The following is a 24,596-nucleotide window of genomic DNA, read 5'->3' on the forward strand; positions in this document are numbered from 1 at the left end:
ACCTACCTACCTACCCCTTCAAATCAAATCTCCAAAACCCAAAGAAAGTAATACTACCAAAACCACTCAGATAGCAAAAATAGTTTAAGATAGATACTTAGGACAGATAACTAGCAATACCTGAAACAAAACAAACCACCAAACCAACCACATTCCGAACAAGCGGGATCATCCCGCGTCCCAGCCCATCCCTACTGTATCTATCTACTATCTAGTAGTACTGTACTATCTATCAGCCCCCGGACCATAACGCGCGTGGCTTGAGCACCACCACCACCAGCACAGTACAGTACACTACACTACACTAACACCCAATTTGTCCATTCCTTCCTTTTTCCTCCTTCAGGATGTAAGTAAGTACAGTAATAACGAATAAGTAACATGTTCGTATCGACAACTCCACAGTAAGTCAGTAGTATCCGCCGCCCGTCTCTCTCTCCCCTATCTCGTTCTTCCGGGGGAGGATTAGCGTTTAGGCTCTCGGGATTTACATTACGATTGGCACGGCGCATGGATTATGTTATGTATGTATGTTTGTCACAGGATGATGAAGGGGGGGAAAGGGGAAATTGAAATCGGGAATTGGAACTGAAATCTGGGGATTTGATTGCATCATTGTGCTTAAGGATCTGTCATTCTTGCATGCCGGATGGGTTTCGGGTGAGGGGTTTTCACTTTTCAATTTTCAGATTTTACTTAGTTGGTGGTTATTAATATGTATGTAGGTAGGTAGGTAGGGGTTTGATTTGGGATAGATGGGATGATGGGGATGGAGATTAAGTGATTTGAGTTTGAGTTTGAAGTGTTCTGCAGAACTCGATTGCATTGCTTGTTTCTTTTTGGTTGGTAATGTAGTTTACTACTGTTTTAGGTAGGTAGGTAGTGTGGTAGTGTGGTAGATTTCGCTAATATGACTATATGTGTGTATTGGTATTGCAGAGATTGGAAGAGTTGAGAGGTGAGAGTAACAGAGGCATGGTGTATGTAGATCATTTGTGTCGTCTTTCACACAATAGAATCCAAAGTGGTAAACAAATAACCCCCCCCTTTCCAAGTAACAAATCAAGATAAAAGCAAGTACAGGGTATCATAGTAGGCTAGGCTAAGGTAGCAGGCAAGCAATTCTTTCAAATCAATTCACAAAAACAGTAATGATATCTCCAATTTCCAACAGAAAAATTCCTCGGTGCGGTATGGTGCGAGTGGCGGGGATGGAAGGAATTGGACGATCATCATTGAGCGGAGCGCTGTTCGCATGGAGAGTGGGACTCTGCTCAACGAGATGATCATCATCATCATCAGCCCTCGCCCCTCGCCCCTCCCCCCCCTGCCTGGTCGGTGACACCGCCACGCGGCCCCGCGCCAATACAAATTCCAATTCCACATGCTGAATTTAATATTCGCGTAATGTAGGGCGCGTTGCGGGGTGGAGGGGGAAGGAGGTTCGGTAATTGCAGTCGCGGTTGTATGTTTGATTTGCGACGGCACATGAATCGCGCCAATTTGCGAGATAATCGGCAGGGCACCGAGGAACACAACCAGATTCAATAGCTAGTATCCATATGGGGTAAACTGGTGACGCAGGAGTACAGGATCAACATGCGCAAACCCTCACTCAATCAGACACAACAAAGAATCAACAACCTGTGCCAGCACAGTAACATTGGTCCCGAGTAATGCATTGTTGGGTTGAGTAAACGGCGAGGCGAAGAAAGGGTGTAGAACCAGCATTTGTCACGTCGAAAGTCGGCTTTGTCTTTTCACTCGTCTCCGCCCGTTGTGGAATCCCACCATGGAGCTGGGATAGCGGTTGAGCGGACAAAATAATGGTGTCATTTTGTCTGTGGTAGTTGTAGTGGTGTTGTCCCTTCTCTCATTCCCTTGAGTTCGCAGAGAAACGTGGGTTGGTTGGCTAGTCCGATTTGAGGGCTTCAGCGGATGAAGCCGACCATGGATGCGCAGCGACTGCAGTAGTAGGAATTCATGCCGAAACGAACCACGCCGGGAGAGGATTCGTTTTCGAGACTCATAGATCGTTGACAGCGAGAGCAGCGCACAATGTCGAAATTCATGGAGCCGGGGGTCGAGCCAGTTGGGGATGTCACCCCCTTTGTGGCGCCGGAAGGTTGCGGTTGAACTTGCAGCGAGGAAGAGCTCATCTTCTCCTTTCCGCTCCGGTTGGGGGTTCGAAAGAAAAAAAGATGAGCTTTGTGGTGACCAGTGAAGTTGGGCGCAATTTCGTATCCGAAGTTCTGCAAAAATGGGGGACCGAAAAAGGTCGAAAATGGTTTTTGGAGAATTGGGGGGGGGGGGGGGGGGAGGGGAGGATGAGTGGTTATTTAGGCACGTTCAACTGGGTGGCGGAGTCGATTAGATTGTCTTGGGAATACACGGAAATACAACGGCGATAGCGTTGTATGGTTCTGGCAGTGCCCGGGTAGCTTTGGTAGCTTAGTAGGCAGCAGAGATTGACCACGTGTGAAAGGAACAACAAGAAGGAGGAAGAATAAGTTCCAGACGACTGTGAAATAATAGGCAGAAGAGTTAAAAAGGAGTGACCGGAGAATCGAGCTGGGTTGGGAAGTAGTGACTGGAAGGTATCTATACTACCAGAGCCCAGCGCCAAGCGAAGTGCTCAGGGTCAGATCGATCCACTTTTTTCCGCGCCTGTTTTGCACCGGCCTGAGCTAGTTGGGTAAAATAATAGTCCTTTATATTATTTTCTGACGAGGCACAGGGGAAAGGAGGAGGCGGCGTTTGGAGGGAGGGCAGAAAAAAAAATAAAAATAATAAAATGATAAATAAACGAAAACGAGAAAAAGAAATTATAAAAAGTAAACTTTTTCTTTTCTGTAATGTCTCTCTTTTAAAAATATAATCGACCCAAGACAGGGGGTCGGTCGAGCTTCAAGAGACTAATAATAAGAATGAGGCTAGCAATCAATACCGATTGAGGGATAAGGCAGCCGATAGTTCTTGTGAGAAAGCTGCTGCTGCTGCACGGAATGTGGATGCCAGTTTCAGAGTTGAATCTGGAGGATGTCAACCGTGAAGAGATGGAGGGGGAGAGAAGGCGAGGATCAGTCCTTCATGTATGTAGGCCGGATTCCTCTGCGATGGAATGACGATGTTAATATCCTGGTCTCAGGTTGTGTGTAGAACAACGACATGCCATGACATGAGAGGTGGCCGATTCTTATGACTTGAACCTGTTGAGGGGGGAAAGTTGAGTGTGGTCTTGTCTTGTCCTGTCCTGTCCTGTCCTGTCCTGTTCTGCTCTGGTCGGGTTTGTCTCACAGGCTGGCCGTAATTTCAGTTCCGGGTCGTCTGGAGGTACCAGGGCATGCTGGAAGTTACCAGACGGTTACCGATACCATCCACTGGTGCGTTGACTGACCGTTTCCTTTTCCTGCCTTGAGTTTCCTGCCCTCCCCGGTCGCATTATGGTTCTTCGGGGACCAGTAGAGTCGATCGATTAGAGATCGGTCGACAATAATGATGTGATCTTAATTCATTGTCTTTTTATTATATTATATTTTATTCTAAATTTTGACTTTCAACTCTCCTGTCGGTCACTTTTCAAGCAATGCCAGTATCCTGCATAGATTACAAGCCACTACTTACGTATGTAGTGCTAGGGTTCTGGTTATATTTTTGCTCTGTTAAAAGTGCAGCTGCCGCAGGACTGACTGACTGACCTAATTACTAGATAATCATCAACCTATAACATAACTGTACTTTTACTTACGCTTGCTTGCCTTCTACCTCACATGCAGGCCAGCGAGGCTTGGTTTGGCTGCGTCAACCACCCCTCGTCCGCACATCGTGGCTTTTTCTCCTCTCGTTGGTGCTTCGCTCCCAAAGCCGAGGGTCGTGTCGTCATGACTGATCCTGGTGGATGGAGTCGTCCGGGGCGATCGCCTGGACTGTTAGTGTTGGGTACTGGTTTCGATCTGCCATTCTCCTCTTCCCTCAGGAACACTCGTGGCCTTGCTGTACTTGTGGTTCGACAAATGAGAGCCCGAATGGCCGGTAATCGGCGTATCGGTTCGCCCTCGCTGGTCACCTCCACCACCTCCACCGTTCCGTTCCCACTATCTTTTGTGCCTTAGTCATGCTAAGTCAGTCCAACGCACGAGATATGGGGCTATTGGAATTTTTGCAAGGGCATATGAAAATGGTGAAAAATGAGAATGAGAATATTAAGTGGACCATTTCACCTTGGCGGAGCATGGGGTACCCTGGTGCCCTGATGCCTTTTTTTTTGCCCTATCTCATGTCTTTCAGTGGCTGCCTGTCACTCTCTACTGAACCCAACTAAACCTCCATTGAACAAGTGTCAGTCCCAAACACGCTGCTGAGTGGATGAACCATGATACCATTCTACGGGTCTCCCAGGCTGTCGGAAGTACGGCGCTACCAGGAATCTACCATGGTCATGTTTCCGGAAAAAGGTAAGCCTCAGCTGCTCGATTGCAGTCTGCGATTGGTAGACCATGGATCGTAGCTATCATCATCATGATCTCTCCATGACAACCAGAACCCTGTCGATTATTCATCATTCAAAAAAGTTCCTTTTGGTCAAACTACCATCAAAGTATTCCGTACAAAGGTCAGGCATGAACCCATCATTTGCCAATATTACCTCAGCCTCGTGCAAAGACCTGCGGCTGTGTTGCATACCGTGACTCGCGAGGCGGTTACGGGCTCCACCCCGGGCGTTTCAGACTCTTCTGTCAGACATTGAAAGGATCCCCCCCCTCCAGTCGCCATGCCATGTCCATCATTCCTCGCAGGTTTTATCGGGCAGTCGATCCATGCTGTCCGGTTTAAGGCATTTGGACAGTTCCATACCTCCTGATGCAATATCGGCGTAGGCATATACGGACCATAGGAATGTTCTACCGGCTCGGGCCTTTCCCAGCTGCCTAACTATCCAGTAGCACCACTATCCTGAGTTATCCATCCGGGCGCAGTGGACATTCCTTGATCGCCCGTCATTCGGCTTTCAACGGAACCCGTTTCCGTGCTCTCACTCTGCGCCGTCGTTGTCGTTGCTGCACCCCGGGGGCTAGCGGATGGTCTGATCCATTTTTTTCCCTCAGCAGGCTGTCTGCTGGACCAAAAATACCTGATTCATTTCGTATCTCGAGTTGCGCTTGGGAACCCAGCTAAAGCCGGCTTGTCTTGGTGAGTGTGGCTAGCGAGCTAGCTGCAGTCGATTTCTTCGTCCTTCACAGTGGGGAAAAGGAAACCCAGCCGAAAACCCGAATCCCTACTCCCGTTTCCCTACCTGCCATGCATTATTGGGGGAGGGGACGGAGTGAGCTAGTTGGCCTGGGATCCATGCCTGCGGTGTCGAGCATCGCAGATGCTTGACTCCTTTTTCCTTCGTGCGTGTGCATTCTGAGGGCCGTGATATCCTTGAGGCATTTTCTGCTTATGTACGGGGTAGGATCCTTGTGCTATTTTTGTTGATCTCGCGCTCTCTTGCTTCGTAGTGTCCGGTAATTCGCCGATCCGCGATGGCCCTGCAACTACAGACTAGATGCCTTTTCATCCCAGCATCACGGCTAATTGCCAAGAATGGAAATGATGACAGCTATGGAGTTTAGGTCGGATGTTCATTTTGTTAACACCAACCACCAACCACCATCCCGGAACGCTTCGCTGTACCTAGCAATCCATACAGCACCCCATCTGTACTTCATTCCCCTCTTCAACCGCACTTTGAAAAAAAGGATAATGCTGGCTGCTGCTCCAGGTGCAGCAGTATAACCTGTAGCCACATCCTATAGTCTTCCTATTCTGCATACGGGGACTGGAAAAAGACAGGTCGTCTGGTGCAGAGGGAAGGATGCACGGCAGGTCCGTGTCACCTGATATGCCTTGCCCATGCATCATTTTCTGTCAAACGGGCATAGCCACGAGTCATGGCCTATGGAAATTTTGGACGTACTCTAGGACTGGGGTCACGGCCTCAGAAAAAGGAAGTAGACCTGCATACTTTACCGAGCGTAAAACTATCACCCCGGATCCATGCATTGGCCGTATGAAAACGATGTATGTATTTGAGGTTGATACCATACTCACGATGGCTACGGGAGTTGCGGAAGTCAGGCACATGTATTTTATTTTCTATCTCAACAGTGCCGCTTTTTCCTTCTCGTCTCCATAGCGATTCAGAGGATGGCCTGCTTGACTTCCGGGCTTTCCCACAACTTCTTCAGGCTCTTACGGGGCAACATAGGGCCATTGCGATGATGGTTCCGTCCTGCACCGATGCACTGATACCGCTAGTTTAGGACAGTCACCGGGTGCCAGCATTGCCTTATGGAGGTCATCCTACTGCTGGATTCTTCTTTGGCATCTGCAGGATGGTGTAATCGCGCGTGAGCATCCGGTCCGCACCCCGTTGGCGGTAATGCACGAGGACTAAAACGTCAGTGCCTACGACTTGTCCTATCTACTTTGCATCTTTCTTTCCAACTCTTGAGTGGTGGTGTTCAACCGCCGAGGGTCCAACCCTGCCAATCATCATCGGTAATGCTTTAGTCACAATGCAGCGGTAATTTTATGAGTTAGTTAACAACAATCTGTACTAACTAGTTAGTTAGTAAGTGGATAGTTGTAAGTCAGTAGGTTGAAGCTTCCCAGTTCCTCCCACTACAGACAGCGAGACGTTACGGTGACATCATCTCACATGCATCGGTTTCTCTTCCGTGTTCCCTTTCCCCCTCCATTGAACGACCAGGAACCGACGAGGCATCAAAACAGGGAAATTTCGCAATTCACGAACAATGGTGTTTATTCAGTTATTCCCGTCTCTTCAAAGCTTCCGAGGTGGGATGAGAGCATAAGACGAGCGAGAGAGAACCTCGCCGAATATCCGAGACTGAGTGTCGAGATAGGAACTCTTCTCTTATCGAGCGGGTCACAATCCACCAAACTCGTTCCTGCGAAAGAGCTTCCCATCCACCTTGGTTATGGCATCAACAACGACGTCATGGTTAGGGTCTGGGACTGCCAGATCTTACATCCCGACTGACCATCGCGCAATTCTAGACGATCTAGTCCTACACACCGCAGTATCAACTGACAGCCCGACATTGTAACCAGTGACTCGTCAATCCATGGGAAGCGACCGTCACTAGCGTCTTTCTGACGAAGATTGGGTGTCCCCCCCTCCCCCTCTTTCCCTTCTTTTCCCTATCTCCCAAGGAATAATGCTATCCACATCATGATGCTGTAAGAAAGAAAGGAAAAAAACAATAATAATGATGATGGGGGTGTCCTGGACTGGCTGGTTGGATGGCGCAGGAACGTGTTCCCAGAGTCCGCCCGGGTTGTGATTCGCTTTCGGCAGGTACGGAGTCTTTCCAGCGTCTCCTCTGCTGCCCCGCCACACCCCGCCTGAAGCTGTTGACCGAAAAACACCACCACCAACTACCTACCAACTACCAAGTAATCAGCGACCGAGAATACTACTCTTTCTTCTCTTCTACCAACTCGTGAATTTTCCCATCTTACTTCTCTCCCCACCCCCGCCTCTCACCCGCGTCTTATCTAGCCGTAACAATGGCCGGATCTACTCCCAACCTCTACAGTTTCCCTAACAACGACGCTTTGGCCCAGCAATTGAGGCCCTACGTCTTGCGGTGTCAGAACTCGGCCCTCAGCCGTCACAGCACATTCCGCGTCGCAGTCTCTGGTGGCTCCCTTCCGAAAGTTCTCGCGCAAGCCCTGCTGGCCCCTGGAAATGGCTCCCCCGAGGATACCGCTCAGTTCTCCAAGTGGGACATCTTCTTTGCCGATGAGCGCGCCGTGCCCCTCGATCACGAAGACAGCAACTACCGCCTGTTGAAGGAAGAGCTACTGAACAAGATCCCCTCGGAACTGGGTGCCCCGACCGTGCACACGATCGACGCCAATCACGTCAACGATGACGACCCGCAGGAGCTGGCGGATCTGTACCAGGAAGAGCTGATGCGCTCCTTTGCCGCCAAGGATAGCGTCAAGCTGCCTGTTTTTGATCTGATCCTACTGGGATGCGGCCCCGACGGCCACACTTGCAGTCTCTTCCCCGGACACGAATTGCTGCGGGAGAAGGATTCCTGGGTGGCTGCCATCAGCGACTCTCCTAAGCCGCCCCCGAAGCGCATTACTCTGACTTTGCCCGTGGTGACTCACGCCCTCAACGTCGCCTTTGTTGCTACTGGCGGTGGAAAGAAGGACATCATGAAGCAGATTTTCGACGCTGAGGAGGGGAGGGACCTGCCCTCCGCCCTCGTCAACCAGGGTGGCGGCGAGAAGGTGAGCTGGTTCACCGATAATGCGGCTGTGGAGGGAGTCACTTTCCCCCGACGTGGAAGCCTGTAACTTATGAGTGGAATTGGTACGAAATTGCTTTGATATGATGGCTGGGGTGAAGGATAAGAGGGAGAGAGTCTGGCGAGGCTACGGAAGGATTCAACTAATCTCAAAAGGGTCCCCTGAGCTTTACTTATTCGACCACCTGTATTACCAGAGCAAGGGGGACGGCTTAGGACCACGTACGTTCAAGGCTGGATGAATTGTTCATTACCTTCTTATCTTCTAGCTATCGGAGGGGTTCTTCTTAGACTTGCCAAAAGTTTGTGTTATCGTTATCCTTCTGATATCACAGACAGGTCGTAATTTGAATGAATGAGGATGACTTTTCAATTGTATTCGAGCTATCCCCTCTATTACTATTACTGAACAGCGAAAAGAAGTCCACCCATTCCCGGAGTATCGATGTAGACATGCATAGGGAGTGAATGAATGATAGCTGTCCATGCAGATGGGCTCGATCCACCTGACGCAGTGCCAAGCTTTGCCCTGGGGGAAAGCGGAACTTCACCGCAAGACGGGCAACCACGGACCTGCCGTCCTCAGCTGAGCTCAGGCCTCGTCTATTTACAACGACGGTTTCCGGGCAGCGTATCTATCCCCCCCGGCAAAGCCCCGTCTTGGACTGATCTGATTGCAATCAGTTGAATGTCACACATATGGTTTGATCTTCAGCAATAATGCCAATTCCAACACGTTCCCTTTCGCTTCGTGAGCCCCGCAAACAAGTTAGTGTCGCATCTGCTAGTTGCCCATTCCACCATCCCTTCCCCCTAGCGCCCATGAGAGCTACCCATCCCTCGCATGCTTTTGCTCTCCACCAACACTACTGACGTCTGTTATTATCCAAAAGAACTCTACTACAGTGCGCACAACCACGACGGGTAAACCAGCATCCACGACCTCGACATCAGCAACCAGCACATCTTCCAGCGCTGCTACCAGCACCGAGAACCTCGTGACGCGGAGCAAGAGCCTCCTGCCTATTCGCGATGATGGACGTGCGACAAGATCCTCTCGTCTACAACCACCGTCTGAGCCCCGCGTAGCCCAGCGGCCTAGCAAGCCTTCAGATAAGGTCCCGCAATCGCAGCAGCCCGCTCAGGAGAATACCGGTATAACCCGTCGCCAAAGCCTGATCAGACCGAGCCCGCTAAAGCCTTCGGCACCTCTGAAGCCTACCTCTACCTCGTCCAGAAGGCCTACTGTTGCTCCAAGTCTGTCGTCACCGATTAAACAAGAGATACCCTCCAGACAGAATGGACGACCTTTATCGCCGAAGAAATTCGAGACACCCGCGAGACAAAATGGACGGCCTTTATCCCCGAAGAAGACCGATATGCCTCCGCCTCCGCGACTTGCCCGGTCGGCTTCTCTCAGACAGCCTGCCACCTCGAGCTCGAGCACGCCATCCGTGGCTAGAGGCCATGCGCGGCATCGCAGCCAGGGAATCGGGCTACCTTCGGGGCCTCAATCTCCGAGGAAAGTTGACCCTCCTTCGCCATTCCCTACCTCCGCCACTGTACGGTCCCGGGCTCAGCTCTCAACCTACCAACAACCGCTCTCCCCAAAGAAGGTGGCTAAGCCAGCGACTGCAACACAAGCGGCAGATTCGCCCGCCGTGGATACAGATTCTTCGTTGCTTCCTTCGTCTTGGCCGGAGATTGCGGCGCTACAAACAGAACTCTTACAGTTGAGCTTGGTTCACTTGTTTTCGTGCAAACAACACATTGAATGGGAGACTACTGCTGAAGCACGACTACGGAGCGATTATAATTTAGTGGCAAGCGACTATCGAGCGGCTCTGGGCGATGAGAAGGAGTACCAGAGACAGCTCAACGGGAATGCGTTGCATCACTGGCTTGAGAACACGCGTGAGCGCAATGAGCAACGAGGGTTTGCAGAGCAGATACGGATACTTTCTCAGGTAGCAGAGGAAGTCTACAATCTCTCTGACAACTTGGAAGGACGGCACACAGTGGCTGTTCAGGATTTCGAAGCCTGGTTTCAAAGAGTTGAGGAGATACGGACATTTCGTCTTCATCATGGTCGCAACTTGGACCAGGTAGTCTTTGTCGATCCCTTGAACCATGGTTGGCGGGACGAGACATCTGCTTTGGTCATGAAGCTTGAACTGTGCCTGAGACAACTGCAGAGCCTGGACATTCTTGGATATGGCGATCCGGGTCCTTTAGGCGACTCCGCGCTGTTTCGGACAGCCAAGGGGCTAGAAGAAATGGCCAGCATGATGGTTGAGGAACTGAACACGATCCGTAAGATTGAAAGCGACGTCGTAAAGTCAGAACGCGATTGGGTTAGTCAGCTGGCCCGGCAATTGACTGCAAATCCGGCACATGATCGGAAGGTTCCAGCAGTTGGAATGTGGGGACGGCCGTCGTTGAACTCGTGAATTTCGCTGTACGCCGAAGAATTGGGGCGAAGGTCAAACTGGAAGGAACCTGTTTAGGTCAATCTGTTCCGTTATCGAACCCCATGCTAAACCCTATCTTCCCCAGGGGTATAGCATGCAGTTTACTGCTTCTGCCGGATCTACTAGCGTAAGCGGAATCGAACCATGGGAGCGATTCGCAGGCACCGTCTGCATAGCCAGGCATGCATGTGTCATCCAAGGACCCAAAAACCGGTTCTCGCAGAAGTCCTGTTTTCAACGAGAGAGCAAATCATTCGCCAGAAATATGCGCTAGCCCTTCCTAGGCGGCTTCTGGCCAGCGGCCGGACAACATTCGGGGTGCTTAACGATACTACGGCCGGTTATCATAGCCTCTTGAGATTCTAGAAGCTCAACCATCCCACTTTAATTCTTGATTTTGGGGAGACGGCTGGAGCGAACCTGTTCACCCGACCAGCGACCTCTCGCGCGCTTGTGACTAAAAGGGAGAAAGGGAGGAGAGGGAGCGTGCGATGGCCTGGGTTTAGATCCCCTTGTCCGATGCTCGGGGTGTCCGTTCTCTTGCATGTTCCGTGAGAGTCTAAGCTGTTCTTTCCCCTCCAAAGAATCGGTCTGCGCTGTTTGTGAATCTGTGCTACCAATGGCCATGTTTCACCGCGGAAAGGTCTACAGCAGTGCAGGCCTCGGCTTGCGACAAGCATGATAAATTTGACCGCTGGCTACATCAAGCTCTCTCTTGTGTTATTCCGCGGACGTTGTGCACATCCGTGCAGATCGCTTGGGTAAATGTGGAACCCTCGAATGTCTGATGATGAGCCCAATGTACTAAAGGAGACGGGGAGGAAACAAACAGGTTCTTCTCTGGCTATTTCCAGACCGGATTTCCAGAGCTCGAATGGAGCGCTCCGATGTAGGCTCCACCCGTGCGTATAGATACTGTCAAGGTAAATAGTAATGAATCACCTCTTGGTTACACCCCGGGAGACGAGGAGGGGTAAATGACTACCGAATCTTTGAAGCGTAGGAAGGAGAACAGGGAGTGTACACGTAAACTGCCCCTAACCAGGGAGTAGGGGGTATAGGATGCCTGGCTCTCTGACTGAGGTTTAGTTTATATACAATCCTGCCATCCGCCAAACTCCCCATTTTAGCGCGGCCAGTGACTAAGCAACGTGGGGAGAGGTGTCGTCATTGACGTTGGGTCTTTCCGAAGCATCACCACAACTGGAACGGGATTCCTGTCTGGATCTCGAACTTTTTGGAGTGACACCCTCGGGTGGTATCTACCCTAGTCAACCCGATTAAGCTTCACCCAGAGCCAACCGTAACCTCTCCTTCAGTCCTTCCTCGAAGAATAATCCACTCCTAGTCCAACTAAACGACTTTGACTAGGGCAGGCAGACAAGGCTCCACCTCAGCGGTGTAACTGCTTCTGGTCAACGACGCCTATTGCTTCAGCTACACACCTTCGCAGCTGGAGCCCAACAGACTACTGTGGGATCTAATGCACCTCCTGGCGCTGGCCCTCCTCCTCACCCCTTGTACATTGGATTCCTCTCGACTCAGTCCATCGACGATCGGGGACTCACCTGAACGGGTAAGACTAGATGTGCTCGGGAATCCTGTGGGAGAATGGAGGGAGGGAGGGAACGAGGACCATTGGATGAGTCTCCCTGTAGGTCGGAGGAGTAGGTTGTCAGTTACTAGTCAATTAGTTTTCTTTGTAGGAGCCGTAGTTAGTAGTCAACTACTGCCTAGTACTATATAAGTCGAGTCCTGTATCGCCCGGAATTCTTTCCCTCTCTCCCTTCCCTCTTCCCCCCCAAATTGGAGACATTTTCCTGCATGTAAGCTGCAAAGTACTAGTTCGGGACTACTATCTATTTGTCTGTGTCTTTCTTCCTTTCTTTCTTCTTTTTTTATTGACTCGAAAGATAGTACTTTAGTGTACCAACAGTGATGGGTCCCAAAGTTTATGCAGTGTTTGACGTGGTTGTGACCTGAGCTGGTGGTGCCTTGGGTGCATTTCTCCTCTCTTCCTCAATTCTACCCCCGATAGCCTGGGCCCGGTGGAGCTGAGCTTGTGCTGGTTCCTTTTTCCCCTCTTGCTTGCTTGTTCTTCCCGCCAGTGTTTCTTTCTTGCCGTCTTTCTCTGTCCTCTTCCATCTTGTTCTTCGGCTTCCCCTCCAACTAACGGGACAAAGTACGAAAGAAGTGCCAACTAGCGTCAACTACCATAGAGTTCATCTTCCTTCCCCTCCCCACCCAAACAAAACCACATCTACTGCTGGTATGTAGCACCCCACGTTCAATTTGTTTTTATCTTTTTCCCTGATTTTCTGCATTGATGGTCACTACTACCTGTCACGGTTGTCAACCCTAAATCTTTACCCGAGCTGAACGGTGTTGACTGATTGATCGCGTTGTGGTTGGGGAAGGATCCTTTGACTTATCAATCCCGAGGAAATGAATGTCTGGACCGTTCGCCATCCTCCCGTCACCACCACCACCTTAGCCTTTTTTTCTTCTCCTCTCCTTTTTCGTCTCGCTTTCTTCTTTCCCTCTTGAAATCCCTCACGCTGCTCTCTTTACTCCACTGGCTATTCTTCTTCCTCTTGCTTTCTTCTCATCTGACACTGTGATTCTCCTTCCCCTTCCTGACCAGCCTATGTCTACCTTTTCGTTTGTGAGCTTTGCGCCAACGCGATTTGCGCACGTTCGAGTCTGACGTCATTGAAGGTGTGGCAGCAGCAAACTTCCACGGCGCGCAATGCTTCGATCTCGTGTCGCCTGATTGCCCACTATCTGTCGCCTATTCATCGACTTAGCCATGAAGGAGTCGCTTTATGATCGCATCTGGCGCCGGGAATTGGGGGAGGACTCCCGGTTCGCGAGCATTCATGGCCTTTATGGATCCAAGGATTGGGTGGAAAACCTGGATATTGTGAACGAACTGGGTGGGCATTCGGGCTGTGTGAATGCCTTGAGGTATGATATTATTGCGCTACGTTTTTGAAGTGTCTTTTGGAGAAGACATTTTGTAGTGGGGGACCCTGTCTGGCGAAATGCATCGCTTCTGACGCTGCGTAGTTGGTCGCGGTCAGGCCAGCTTCTAGCTTCGGGCTCGGACGACCAGCACCTGAACATCTATTCCTATCAACCCGATTCTTCCACCGCACCATTCTCCTTGAATACCACCGTCGCGACGGGCCACAGCGCGAACATCTTCTCGGTCAAATTTATGCCACACTCCAACGATCGAACTTTAGTGACTTGCGCCGGCGATTCCCAGGTTCGTATCTTTGACATCGAATATTCCAGCAATAGCAGCAACAGCGTCGACGCCACGTCTGCCTTTTCTGCATCTGCACGGAGCCGAAGGTTTAACAACTTTTTCAACAATGCGCGCTACTTGAATGCGGGGAATACCAACGTCAGAGTTTATCGCAGTCATGCCGATCGGGTCAAGCGGATCGTTACCGAATCGTCGCCCTACCTCTTTCTGACGTGCTCGGAAGATGGCGAGGTTCGTCAATGGGACTTGCGTCAACCATCGTCCGCCTACCCAAAGCCACGAGGCGGCCAAGGATACATGGCTTTTCGACCGGGACAGGAACATGACGACTCCAACGTACCACCTCCGCTGATTTCGTACAAGAAACACCGACTCGACCTCAACACTATATCGTGCTCCCCGAGCCAACCCCATTATATCGCGCTAGGCGGGGCCCACCTTCACTGTTTCCTGCATGACAGGCGCATGCTAGGTCGCGACTTGATGACGGAGAGGGGTGATCCGGGTGCCTCGCCTGGCAGTAGTAGTCACGGTGAACAGCTGATGGATCAGGCGACGCGGTGTGTGCGGAGGTTCGCCCCTAACGGCCAGCAACGAATGAAAACGCGCGATGACGGACATATCACTGCATGTAAGATTAGCGACGCCAACCCAAATGAGATGGTTGTCAGCTGGTCCGGCGATCACATATATAGTTTCGACTTGATTCGGAGCCCGGATGCAAGGGAAGATGCGTCCAAGCGCCAATCCTCCGCCCGGACGACACCGGTCCCGCGTCGGCGCCGAGGCTCTAAGACGAGGAAGCGTAAGCGACAGAATGGGACTTCGATGTCCTCGCAGTCTAGCGGAAATCAAACCCGACCTCGTCGTCGACCTAGAGAGCGTCACGATGAAGGCGAGCTGGCCTTCCGAGTCCGCTATGGCAATGGCGAGTCAGAGGACATTCCCCTCCCGTCTCTTACGGAACACCATGCGGAGGTCCCCCAAAGACTGCTAGAGCAGTCACGATTGTCTGTGCTTAATGAAGCGCAGAAGCTCAGCATGCGCATCGCCAAAGACATGGTCAAGCTCCGTAAAGCAATGTTTTCACTGGAGACGTCCTTGCGCGAAGAATATGAAACCTCCAATCAAGCTGACCTGACACCGTTCACCGAGTCCTTTTCGACTGTACTAACCCTTGCTTCCATCTGTCTCCCGCAGATGGATGAGATTATGCGTACCTGGCGATACCCTGTCAACCCTACTCCCGATATTGTGCGCTTCCAGCAAACCTTACGTCGAAACCGACAGACCTCCTGGCGGTTCATCCAAGCTGCAGGCACAGTCGCACGAGTTCTAGGGGGTGAAGTCCAATACACCCCCGGTGATGTGGATCGTGACATGGAACCTTTTCAACAGATACACTCGCCCCCGCTCGAACGCACCGTCGATCATAAGGAGCAGTTCGGTTACGATTTCATCAAGGCTATACTTCTCTTTGTGGAAGGTGGTCGGCAGGCTCTTCTGGCAGGGTTCAAGAAAGATGCAGCGTCCCGAGGAAATTTATCCAGGTTTCCGATCGCCGAGACCGCGGATGAAGATGCGATTGAGTCCGTCTTAATTCCCTACCTGCAAAGACTGGCCGGGGATGTACCTGTTGTCAACGTGGACGCCTCGCGTTTTGAACATGATGACGCTCGTATTCTCTTTCCAACGCAGCGCCACGCCGTGGCCGCCTTTGCAAATGTTGTCAAATATCCTGTTGAAAACCTCGTAGATACGGACCCCACCATGCGCAATGGGACATCAACTGAGCCCTCTAGCCGTACCCACGACTTATTCCTTTTAACTCATTACTGGGTCTTCAAGGTGGCCCGTGGTGTCCTTCTGGAGACCGGAACCGGGGTAGATTATGCCTTTCTCAACCGGGCTTTTGGAGGCTTCCGAACGAGGGTGGAAAGTGACTCCGAATCCGAAGTGGAGCCCGAGAGATCCCAAAACGATCTCGAAGCTAATGTTGAGGAAGAGCCCATCCGTGATGTCAATTTGAAGATACTCCGGAGGTCGACTCTTGCTACTCGGGAGAGCTCGGAGGTAGAGACAGGCGAGTCAACGGGGATCCAAACTCCGTTGTCCGATGATGACGGCGAAGAAGACGCTTTGGCATTGCCAGATATCGATGATGACAGTGAGAACGAGGTCGGCCTCCCCATTGAAGAGGAGGAGGACGAAGACGAAGACAAGGAAGATGAAGATGAAGATGAAGAAGAGCTCGATCTAGACCTGAGCAGTTCTGCCGATGACAGTGACGACTCCGAGGACGCCGATCATATATTCAGGGAGTATGGTCTTCAGCCTAGAGAGAGGGAGTACGTGGACGTTGATGTTCCTTGTTCCTCGCATACCCGAGTCTACATGGGCCACTGCAACATCAAGACTGTCAAGGACGTCAATTACTTTGGACTGGACGACGAGTACGTAGTGAGCGGCAGCGACTCTGGCCACATTTTCATCTGGGACCGGAAATCCTGCAAGCTAGTCAACATCCTCGAGGGTGATAGTGAAGTAGTCAATGTTGTGCAAGGTAAGAATTCCCCCAACCATGGGCATACAAATTGCTCTTATGAGGGTATTTAAGCCAACGGTCCTTTGCAGGTCACCCGTATGAACCTACCATTGCAGCCTCGGGAATCGACAACACCATTAAGGTCTTCTCGCCCGACCGACGTGCTCAGGAAGATGCTCGACGTGGTATCAACATCTTGGATCCTGACAACCCGGCCAACACGCTTGGATTTGGACCGAATGTCAGCACCATCGGTGGTCTGGGGAGTCGCAAGCGCTTGCATGATAGTTATCGAATCATGAGCCAGAACGATGTAGACCGACAAGGCGGCATGAGCGAAGCATACATTACTGTAGGTTTACCTGGATGTAGTATTTCGGTTGCGACAGAGCATTGGGCTAATGTTAACGAACAAAACAGAGGCACATGCTGGCCCGCCTGGCGGCAACCTTGCGAGACCAACGGCACGGTGTAACGGTGGACGAAGGAGGCGAACATGCTACGCTTGTTTTGGATGATAACAGCTGCAATGTATGTGCAATATGGATCCAACCATCTCTAACAGCTCCCCTCTCGACTAACTAATTGGAATCCAGGTGATGTGATCTGACCTCTTTGACTGGACTTATGCGAGGGTGTCTCGGGCTGCCTACTACCCGAACTGCACCCGTTGACAGGATTCGTATTCTTTTCTCTTCCTCTAACCTCCAGCTTTACCTTCGTCGTTGTTATTAATAATAGATTCTAGCCCCCGCGTCATCATCCTGTGTCTGTTTCGCGGTCGCTTTCCAGCAGTTCTGGCCACAGCCCGTGCATCTCGGTTTTGGAGCAAGGAGCCGGCGTTTTCTGAGGGCAAAAGCAAAGCAGTTGAATTAAATTATCGGATACTCTTATCAAATGTATAGCAGCAGAGCAGCGTAGCAGGTCAGCTTAGTCCAAATCATCTTCCTGACTAGGGCTTCAATTCTAGTATTCATAGTCTATCACCACGTGACCCTTATCGATTCCCCCGCATTTGTCCCCTCCAATTTTTGGCTTTTTTTCACTTTGCCTTCCATCTTCCCATCTTGCGTCTTAATTCTCAACTTCCAACTCGATTGCTACTCGCAATTGAAAATGCAGGCCCTACAGGATCGAGCGGACGTTACCGCTCGTCTCTTCGCTGACCCTCACAACCCACACCTGTACTACAAACGAGGCCTTGTCCACCAAACCCTGGGCTTTCCCGATCTCGCATCCGCCGACGCATACCGCGCCCTCTCCCTACTTGATTCGGTCGTCGATCCTGATGGCTGCGAGTTTCACGCCACACGGCGCATCCAAGACGCACCAGATGCTCCTGCGGCAACTGGGGAGGACGACGATGATGAGGAAGATAATTTCACTCCCATCACACAAGACGAGTACGATTCCATAATCGGGGACGTCTACGCCCTTCTCGTGCGCAGCCTGGTCGACTGTGGCTGTTTCCGCGACGCCTTCGAATTCTGCGTGCGTGGACAGGGTCTTCTAGAGGACATGCCACAGAACGAGCGCAACGTCTCCGCGCAAGCCGTGCTCAAAGACCAGCTGGCCATCATCCGGAAGAACTACGAAGCCCGTCAAGGAACCACCACCGGAGACGCCAACATCAACCCCAGCGCTCTGAACGCGCAAGGCTTCGCCCGCCGAGTCCTCTACCCCTGGAACGAGCACGAACCGGACCGCAAGTCCCCCGAGACTCTGCAGCTCCTGAACGAGCGCCTCAAGACCGTCGCGCCTAAATGCGAAGTCCGCGCCGTCGCCTTGCCCGCTTTACACGGCACCACCACCACCACCACCGAGGACGAAGTCTCCGTCCAACTCGGCCTCTTCGCCAAAGAAGACATCGCCCCCAATGAAATCATCCTCCGCGAATCCTCCCTCCTCACCGCCACCAACCGCCTGCACGACGACCTCTGCGACGCCTGCAACGCCCCGCTCCCCGATCTCTCCTCCCCCAATCCCCCCGTCGCGTGCGACGGCTGCGCAGACACCATCTTCTGCTCACAGGCCTGCCACGACGACGCGCAGCGCATCTACCACGGCGCCGTCTGCGGTCTGATGGAGAACCTCGAATCCATCGGCAAAGACATCCCTGACCCCAAGGACAAGGCCGATTACCTCTACCTCCTTCTTCTGGGCCGCACGCTCGCCATGGCCGCTACTCAGGAGCTGCACCCGCTCGATCTCCCCGAAGTGAAATACATCTGGGGTGATTTCCACGACCTCGACCTCAACGACACCAATACCACTAGTGAAGACCCAACAGCAACCCTCCCCTTCTCCTTTCAGCTCAACATCCTCCAACCAATGCGTCTCCTCGAAGAAATGGAAATAGACCCCTACGCTGCCCTCCCTCGCTTCGACACCTGGGTCTTGAATACCCTCTACGCTAAATTCAGGGGTACTGCGTCGGGCCGGCTCTCGACGTGGGACGGTGGTCCGGAGCTTTGTGCTGTGCATCCGCTTTGGTGTCTGGCGAATCATTCATGTGATCCGAATGTGAGGTGGGAGTGGGGTGGGGAGATTACGTTCCGGGCTAGGGAAGAGAGTGAACGGGCGGTTTGGAAGAGGGTTAAGGGTGAGGGTGAGAGTGTGCCTGAGGGAATAAGGAGACAGGAGGCGGGGATTAAGAAGGATGAGGAGATTCTTAACCATTATTGTGATATTGGGTTGGATGTTAAGGAGAGGAGGGAGTGGGCCAGGGGCGCGTTGGGCGGTTGGTGTTTGTGTGAGAGGTGTGTTTGGGAGGCGGGGGAGAAGTGATTTTCCGCCTGTTGTGGTTTGCGTTTGGTAGAGGGAGGAGGTTGGTTCAATGGGGTTAGGATTTTGGTAGTAGAGGAGTTGGGTTTGGGGTTGGGTGAAAATAAGAGGTTCATATAGTGGTAGTGAAAGATGGTTGGATACACATAGATAGAGATACCCAGGTTGATAGAAGAAGAAGAAAAGAATGGAAGTGGATATCATCATTACGTCTGTTCTTACTTAACGGATCAACCCATATGTGATTCCAGTCTTCTTTTTTAAAAAGAAATTCTGAAAGCAAGGACAAACCTACCTACAACTGGACAAATACGTGAGTAACAGCCTGTATGTATACCAACTAGCAATCCGTGTACTTAGTACTTACCGACAATTCATAATATAATAGTTGAAATCCAACTCTCTCACTTTTACATTGTATAATACACTATGTGTCTGTTCTACAATGCATCAATGCAATAAGTACTTATTTATCAATACATCCATAATGTAATATAAAGTAAAAAAGAACCCTTCCGTGAATTTCAAATCTTGATTTCAACCCGGTATAGAACAAACCTAAGCCAAGCCCTAAACATATACCCTGCAAATAAAGTCCATCTAATTCCCACCTTTCTCGCTTCCTATCACCCATTACATACAACTTTTCCCCACCCTAATCGCGCACCCGACGGGGAGGTGTCCTAGACGGAGACCTACGCCGTCTGGGCGGCGGAGACCTTGACGGGGACAACGAGTCAGAGTATCTCCGACGACGAGGAGCAGCATCGCCACGGCTACCGCCGCCACCACCGCGCGGCGGGGTAAGTGAGCGAGAGCGAGAGCGCGAACGCGAGACAGAAGCGTCACGGGGAGCTCGACGACTAGGCGGGGCACGACGTTCAGGAGTACGAGAAAGGGATCGAGACCCGGAGACACTCCTTTCGACCCGCCGGCGGGGAGGAGGCGACCGAGACTCTGAGTACCGAGCGGCTCCTCCGGCGGCGCGACGTGGAGGAGGGGAGACGGATCGGGAGACGGATCTGGTGTAGCTTCTGTCTCGGCGAGCGTGGGTGTCCCGTTTGCTGCGAGGCGGAGGGGTGACGGAGCGGGAGAGCGAGCGTCTGGGAGAGCGGGAATCATAGGAGCGATCGCGTGTCCGGCGAGGAGGGGGTGTGGGGGACACGGAGGATCGCCTGCGGGGGGACCGACTGTATGAGACGGAGCGTCGGCGGGATTTGGGCGCCGGGGATCGGGATCTGGAGCGCGAAGGAGTGTAACTATAGCTGCGGCGAGAGGATCCGGAGACGGACCGGCTGTAGGATCGGCCGCGGCTGACGGAGCGTCTGCGGCCACGGCCGGGGGAGGGAGAGCGGGAGTAGGAGTAAGAGCGAGGAGTACAGGTTGAGCAGCTGGTTGGGTGGGATACCACGGACTCGGAGTCGGAGTCGGCGCCGGCATCGCGTTGGGGCAATGCGGGCATGGTGGGCTTGGGGAGGTTCTTCAGGTGCTCGCGCATGTCCTCGGTCAGCATACCCATGCCGATGCTGGTGAAGTAGTTGATCGAGAAGCGGGTGTTGCGGGGGTTGTCCAGTGGGAAGAGGCCCTCGAAGCTGGGGCGCAGGATTTCGTCCCGCATGCGTTCCTGCAGCTTCGGCAGGCCCATGTGCTCTCCGAGGTCTTGGAAGAGGATCTTGATGAAGATACGGCTGCTGGATGTCGTCTCCTCCTCGTTCATGTGGATGATTGACATGACATGCCAGCCAATCGCGTCAGTGCTGATCATATGGCCGAAGAAGCGAGCAATGTTGCGGAGTCGGTTTGTCTCGTAGCGGTGGATTGTGTCATAGTACTTGGCGAATGCAGCTTCGAAGAGGTCAGACCAAAGGCGGTTGATCTTTGCGAATCGTTCACCGATCAAGCCGTAGAACTTCGAATACGTGCGCTCCTGGGAGCAACATTCGATGATCATCGATGGGAGCTCGGGCTCGAGGCCGGCGGGCAACGAGATCTTCATCAACTTGTGACAGCATTCTTCGAAGTCGATACTCGACATGATCGTCAGGTATATCGTCCTCCGCAGGTTCACAAGGTCTGTGTTAGTCTGATCCTTGATATCCATCTTCCGCTCTTCCTCCGACTCTTCATCGGAGCTCTCATCTGACTCGTCTTCATCGTCCTCCTCGTCATCACTGCCCTCACCCAGAATCTCTGCCTTCAGCTTTTTGTAGGCCTCCTCGTGCTCCTCCCATTCGGCATCGTACTTGAAGATATTGAGGGAATCTTGCGTCTCAATTTCGTCATCAAGTCCGATCTGGTGTGTGATTTGGTCTTCCTCCTCGATCAGGTCCAACTCTTCCTTGATCGCCGGATTGTCCTTGTACCTATCCTTCCGGACCTGGAACAACACCTCGATCATATATTGTACTCGCTTATCGATGTCGGCTTCGTGAAGGATATTCCGGAATTGGTCAAACACCGCCAGGGCAATAGGACCGCTCATCTCCTCTAGATGCTGACCTACCTCTCGAGTCAGGCCGACGGCGATTTCAACACTGTCATCTGTGGGCTTGTGAAGCAGCAACAGAAGAATCTGCGCGGCCAGCATCTCGTGCGCGACCTGCTGGTTGCACAGATGGGCAATGAACGTTGTGGAAGATATGCAGACTGCCTTGTCGTTTCTCTTGAACGCCTTTCGGAACTGGACAATGAGACGGTTGAGCAGCAGCTCGCCGACTTGGGGCAATTTAGTGTTGACAATAGCCGCCATCGCAGCGTAGATAGGTGTGAAGGGCAAACTGGCCGCCTGGGCTTTCATGATACTTCTGCAAAACAGACCGCGACCGCGCACCAAGTTCTCGCCAAAGAGCTCCGGGACGATAAACTTGATGTTGGAAACGTTGACCTTGTTGATGAGACCGTTGATCGACTTCTTGAGAGCCTCCCACGCCATCCGCTGGTACTCCTTGCTGGTCTTGTCCGTAATCTGTGCCTGCAGCGCCCGTAGTCGCGCGGGAGGAATATAAGTACCACCCGATCGCATGTTCAAAAGCTTCTCATATTCTGCTTTGGCCGCAGCTTGCTTTTCCTCCTCCGTCATCGGCTTTCGAGCAGTCTCCTGCTTCTCATGTTGGCGGAGGCGCTCCGCGAGCTGTCGCTCTCTTTCAATCGCGCGTTCGGGATCGATGCGCGGCGCATCCGCACCGTCTCTAAGTGAATCACCCGGGGGCGAGCGACGACGATTCGGCGAAGGAGACCGAGAGGGAGGTGAGCGTTTGCGGGAACCCGAGGCCTGAGGAGAGTAGGAAGTGCCTGGGGGCGGAGTAGGCACTCGCACCGCCGACTGCAAGACAACAGGGTCCGTCATATTCCTTTGCAGTCCACCGGAAAGAAATGGCTGTCAGTCGTGACGTCCGCAGAGAACACGACGTTGAACTGAAGCTCCATCGGGATGAGGCGTGAGGCGGCGAAGAAAGGTCTTAGCGCGTCGGTCACGTGAGAGCTTAGTCGCCAGGCTGGCGCCGGCCGCTCTCTACTATCGCCATGGGATGAGGAAGTGCTAAACAGACCAGCCGCCATCATCGCAGCAATTGTCACGCAGAAATCTCTCCTGGTAGCGCATCATCATTATGGTATACTTTTCGCATCCTGCCCTACAGCATTTGGAAATGTTTGAAACGCTGACTTGAATTGCGCCGTAGCTGGGCTCTATCGTCGGATCCACCATGCTCCTGGTCGCTACTGCGATCTTTCTCTACTACACCACCTGGACTCTGTTGATGGTACGTCTTCGCACCTGGGTATGATTGCTTTTCTACAACACCTGCTAATATTTGTTTCCGCTAGCCCTTCGTCGACCCGGGTCACCCTCTCCACGATCTCTTCCCTCCCCGTGTCTGGGCCATCCGTATCCCCGTTTTCCTTACTCTGCTCGGTTCCGCCGTGGTTGGCACGTTCATAGGAATTGTGATGATCAACAGCAACAAGAAGAAGGCAGCTAAGGCTAAGGCTGCGGCCAAGAAGAAGACCTAAGCTCCCAAAGAAAAAGAAAACCGACGTGGCGTTTGGAGGATGAGTTGGGTGGTAAACATGGCGACTCGAAACAGGTGGCATCATCTTATTCTGCATGTAACATTACTTTTGTCTGTCCTTGTTCTTCTCAAGCTTTCCCCTTGATTGGGTTGTTCTGTCAGCACAGCGTTCAATTACACCATCCGCATTCCTCGCATTCTGCAAGCGTGCCGCGTGGTGAGGTAGGAAGGGGGAGGCGACGGCAAATGACGAGTGTAGGCCCAGATGCTGCCCGGGTCACTGGGTGAAGCGTTCCTGGTTTCTCTTGTGCCTTACCCAGGGCAACAAGATACATGCTTAGCCGAGTCTATGCGTTACCCTTCCAAATGGGGGCCATGGCCACTATGTAATCTTTCAGTCATGGGCCAGTGTCTCAACCGATGACGATTGAGGGGGACCTTACAGACGATGGCAGTGCTCTTTCGCCATGCAGCCCCGTGACTCACTTCCGGCGACCAGCCACATCTGGCATCGGTTCTACCGCATTCCGGGCTTGAAACTATGTGATTGGTCTGAGACTATTGGCGGCTAGACCGTTGGGGAGAGATCCATCCAGGGAAACGGCCAGCCATGAATAGAAGGTCCGGCCCAACTAACTTGCCCCAGGTTCAAGTTCCAGCTGGCCCTGGGACAACACATGTTTTGTTAGTTCCGGTGGTGGTGGCTGTCTGGCTGCCGTGCCCAGGGCCCTCACGTGATGGGAGTGAGCCGTGTTTTGGACGTTCGATAGTTTGCAGTGTTTGTTGAAAGGATACCCCTCATGCGGGCAGTTCAGCACCAATGGGGAAAGGCGCCCATGGCGTGTGTAAGAATTGTAGGTTCTCCGCCTTACGGGGTAATAGCCGATACGGTACGGTAAGTGCAGATCATCGGATGCCTCCTAATTCCAGGTCCCAACCCACCTGCCTGGATGGGCGGACGTGGGAGTCGGAAGTGGGAGAAAGAGACACTGCAAAGAGGGGAAATGGATCCATCCCATCTGCAATCTAGTTACTAGAGCCCATGTATCATGTAGGAACCTTACCCGACTGCGTCACGTTATGACGGTCACGCCTGGCCGCATCCCCCACTAGTAGCCAATGATCACTGGAGCCCCGTCATGTGGTGGCCCTGGAACCTTATGGGAAGGAACGACGGGGGGG

The 24,596-nt window shown here is 52.3% G+C and overlaps 7 protein-coding genes across 7 annotated transcripts; 6 read left to right on the forward strand and 1 right to left on the reverse strand.

Annotated features, from left to right (window-relative positions):
* The first annotated feature begins 3,693 nt into the window (after positions 1–3,693).
* Positions 3,694–4,173, forward strand: BO85DRAFT_445441 (uncharacterized protein). Its single transcript, XM_025659259.1, has one exon. The coding sequence runs from the start codon at positions 3,771–3,773 to the stop codon at positions 4,110–4,112; it is 342 nt and encodes a 113-aa protein (XP_025519950.1). The 5' UTR covers positions 3,694–3,770; the 3' UTR covers positions 4,113–4,173.
* Positions 4,174–7,578: 3,405 nt separating this feature from the next.
* Positions 7,579–8,379, forward strand: BO85DRAFT_362346 (6-phosphogluconolactonase; the record flags this gene model as incomplete). The annotated part of the gene is made up of 1 exon (XM_025655625.1): positions 7,579–8,379. One exon carries the CDS (start codon positions 7,579–7,581, stop codon positions 8,377–8,379), a length of 801 nt encoding a protein of 266 aa, XP_025519951.1.
* Positions 8,380–8,955: 576 nt separating this feature from the next.
* Positions 8,956–10,972, forward strand: BO85DRAFT_123989 (uncharacterized protein). The gene is made up of 2 exons (XM_025653939.1): positions 8,956–9,098; positions 9,224–10,972. Exons 1-2 carry the CDS (start codon positions 9,051–9,053, stop codon positions 10,778–10,780), a joined length of 1,605 nt encoding a protein of 534 aa, XP_025519952.1. The 5' UTR covers positions 8,956–9,050; the 3' UTR covers positions 10,781–10,972.
* Positions 10,973–13,610: 2,638 nt separating this feature from the next.
* BO85DRAFT_362364 (WD repeat-containing protein) lies at positions 13,611–17,205 on the forward strand (the record flags this gene model as incomplete). Its single annotated transcript, XM_025655627.1, has 4 exons — positions 13,611–13,768; positions 13,871–16,638; positions 16,710–16,972; positions 17,041–17,205. The coding sequence occupies 4 exons, from the start codon at positions 13,611–13,613 to the stop codon at positions 17,203–17,205; spliced, it is 3,354 nt and encodes a 1,117-aa protein (XP_025519953.1).
* A 453-nt stretch (positions 17,206–17,658) lies between these two features.
* Positions 17,659–19,598, forward strand: BO85DRAFT_445447 (putative MYND domain protein). Its single transcript, XM_025659260.1, has one exon. The coding sequence runs from the start codon at positions 17,737–17,739 to the stop codon at positions 19,405–19,407; it is 1,671 nt and encodes a 556-aa protein (XP_025519954.1). The 5' UTR covers positions 17,659–17,736; the 3' UTR covers positions 19,408–19,598.
* A 188-nt stretch (positions 19,599–19,786) lies between these two features.
* On the reverse strand, positions 19,787–22,807 carry BO85DRAFT_445448 (pre-mRNA-splicing factor CWC22). The gene has a single exon (XM_025659261.1). It carries the CDS (start codon positions 22,748–22,750, stop codon positions 20,060–20,062), a length of 2,691 nt encoding a protein of 896 aa, XP_025519955.1. The 5' UTR covers positions 22,751–22,807; the 3' UTR covers positions 19,787–20,059.
* A 126-nt stretch (positions 22,808–22,933) lies between these two features.
* Positions 22,934–23,611, forward strand: BO85DRAFT_445449 (dolichol phosphate-mannose biosynthesis regulatory protein). The gene is made up of 3 exons (XM_025659262.1): positions 22,934–23,015; positions 23,085–23,165; positions 23,230–23,611. Exons 2-3 carry the CDS (start codon positions 23,109–23,111, stop codon positions 23,413–23,415), a joined length of 243 nt encoding a protein of 80 aa, XP_025519956.1. The 5' UTR covers positions 22,934–23,015; positions 23,085–23,108; the 3' UTR covers positions 23,416–23,611.
* The last annotated feature ends 985 nt before the right edge of the window (positions 23,612–24,596 follow it).

This window comes from Aspergillus piperis (assembly GCF_003184755.1).
Source record: "Aspergillus piperis CBS 112811 unplaced genomic scaffold BO85scaffold_2, whole genome shotgun sequence".
In the NCBI taxonomy this organism is placed as follows: domain Eukaryota; kingdom Fungi; phylum Ascomycota; class Eurotiomycetes; order Eurotiales; family Aspergillaceae; genus Aspergillus; species Aspergillus piperis.

Excerpts from the sequence above, each read along its gene's own strand:
- BO85DRAFT_445449 (XM_025659262.1), top strand. The coding sequence starts at position 23,109 with ATGCTCCTGGTCGCTACTGCGATCTTTCTCTACTACACCACCTGGACT. Across the intron at positions 23,166-23,229 it reads CCACCTGGACTCTGTTGATG|CCCTTCGTCGACCCGGGTCA; the intron begins GTACGTCTTCGC and ends TGTTTCCGCTAG.
- BO85DRAFT_445448 (XM_025659261.1), bottom strand. The coding sequence starts at position 22,750 with ATGACGGACCCTGTTGTCTTGCAGTCGGCGGTGCGAGTGCCTACTCCG.
- BO85DRAFT_445447 (XM_025659260.1), top strand. The coding sequence starts at position 17,737 with ATGCAGGCCCTACAGGATCGAGCGGACGTTACCGCTCGTCTCTTCGCT.
- BO85DRAFT_445441 (XM_025659259.1), top strand. The coding sequence starts at position 3,771 with ATGCAGGCCAGCGAGGCTTGGTTTGGCTGCGTCAACCACCCCTCGTCC.
- BO85DRAFT_123989 (XM_025653939.1), top strand. The coding sequence starts at position 9,051 with ATGCCAATTCCAACACGTTCCCTTTCGCTTCGTGAGCCCCGCAAACAA. Across the intron at positions 9,099-9,223 it reads TTCGTGAGCCCCGCAAACAA|AACTCTACTACAGTGCGCAC; the intron begins GTTAGTGTCGCA and ends ATTATCCAAAAG.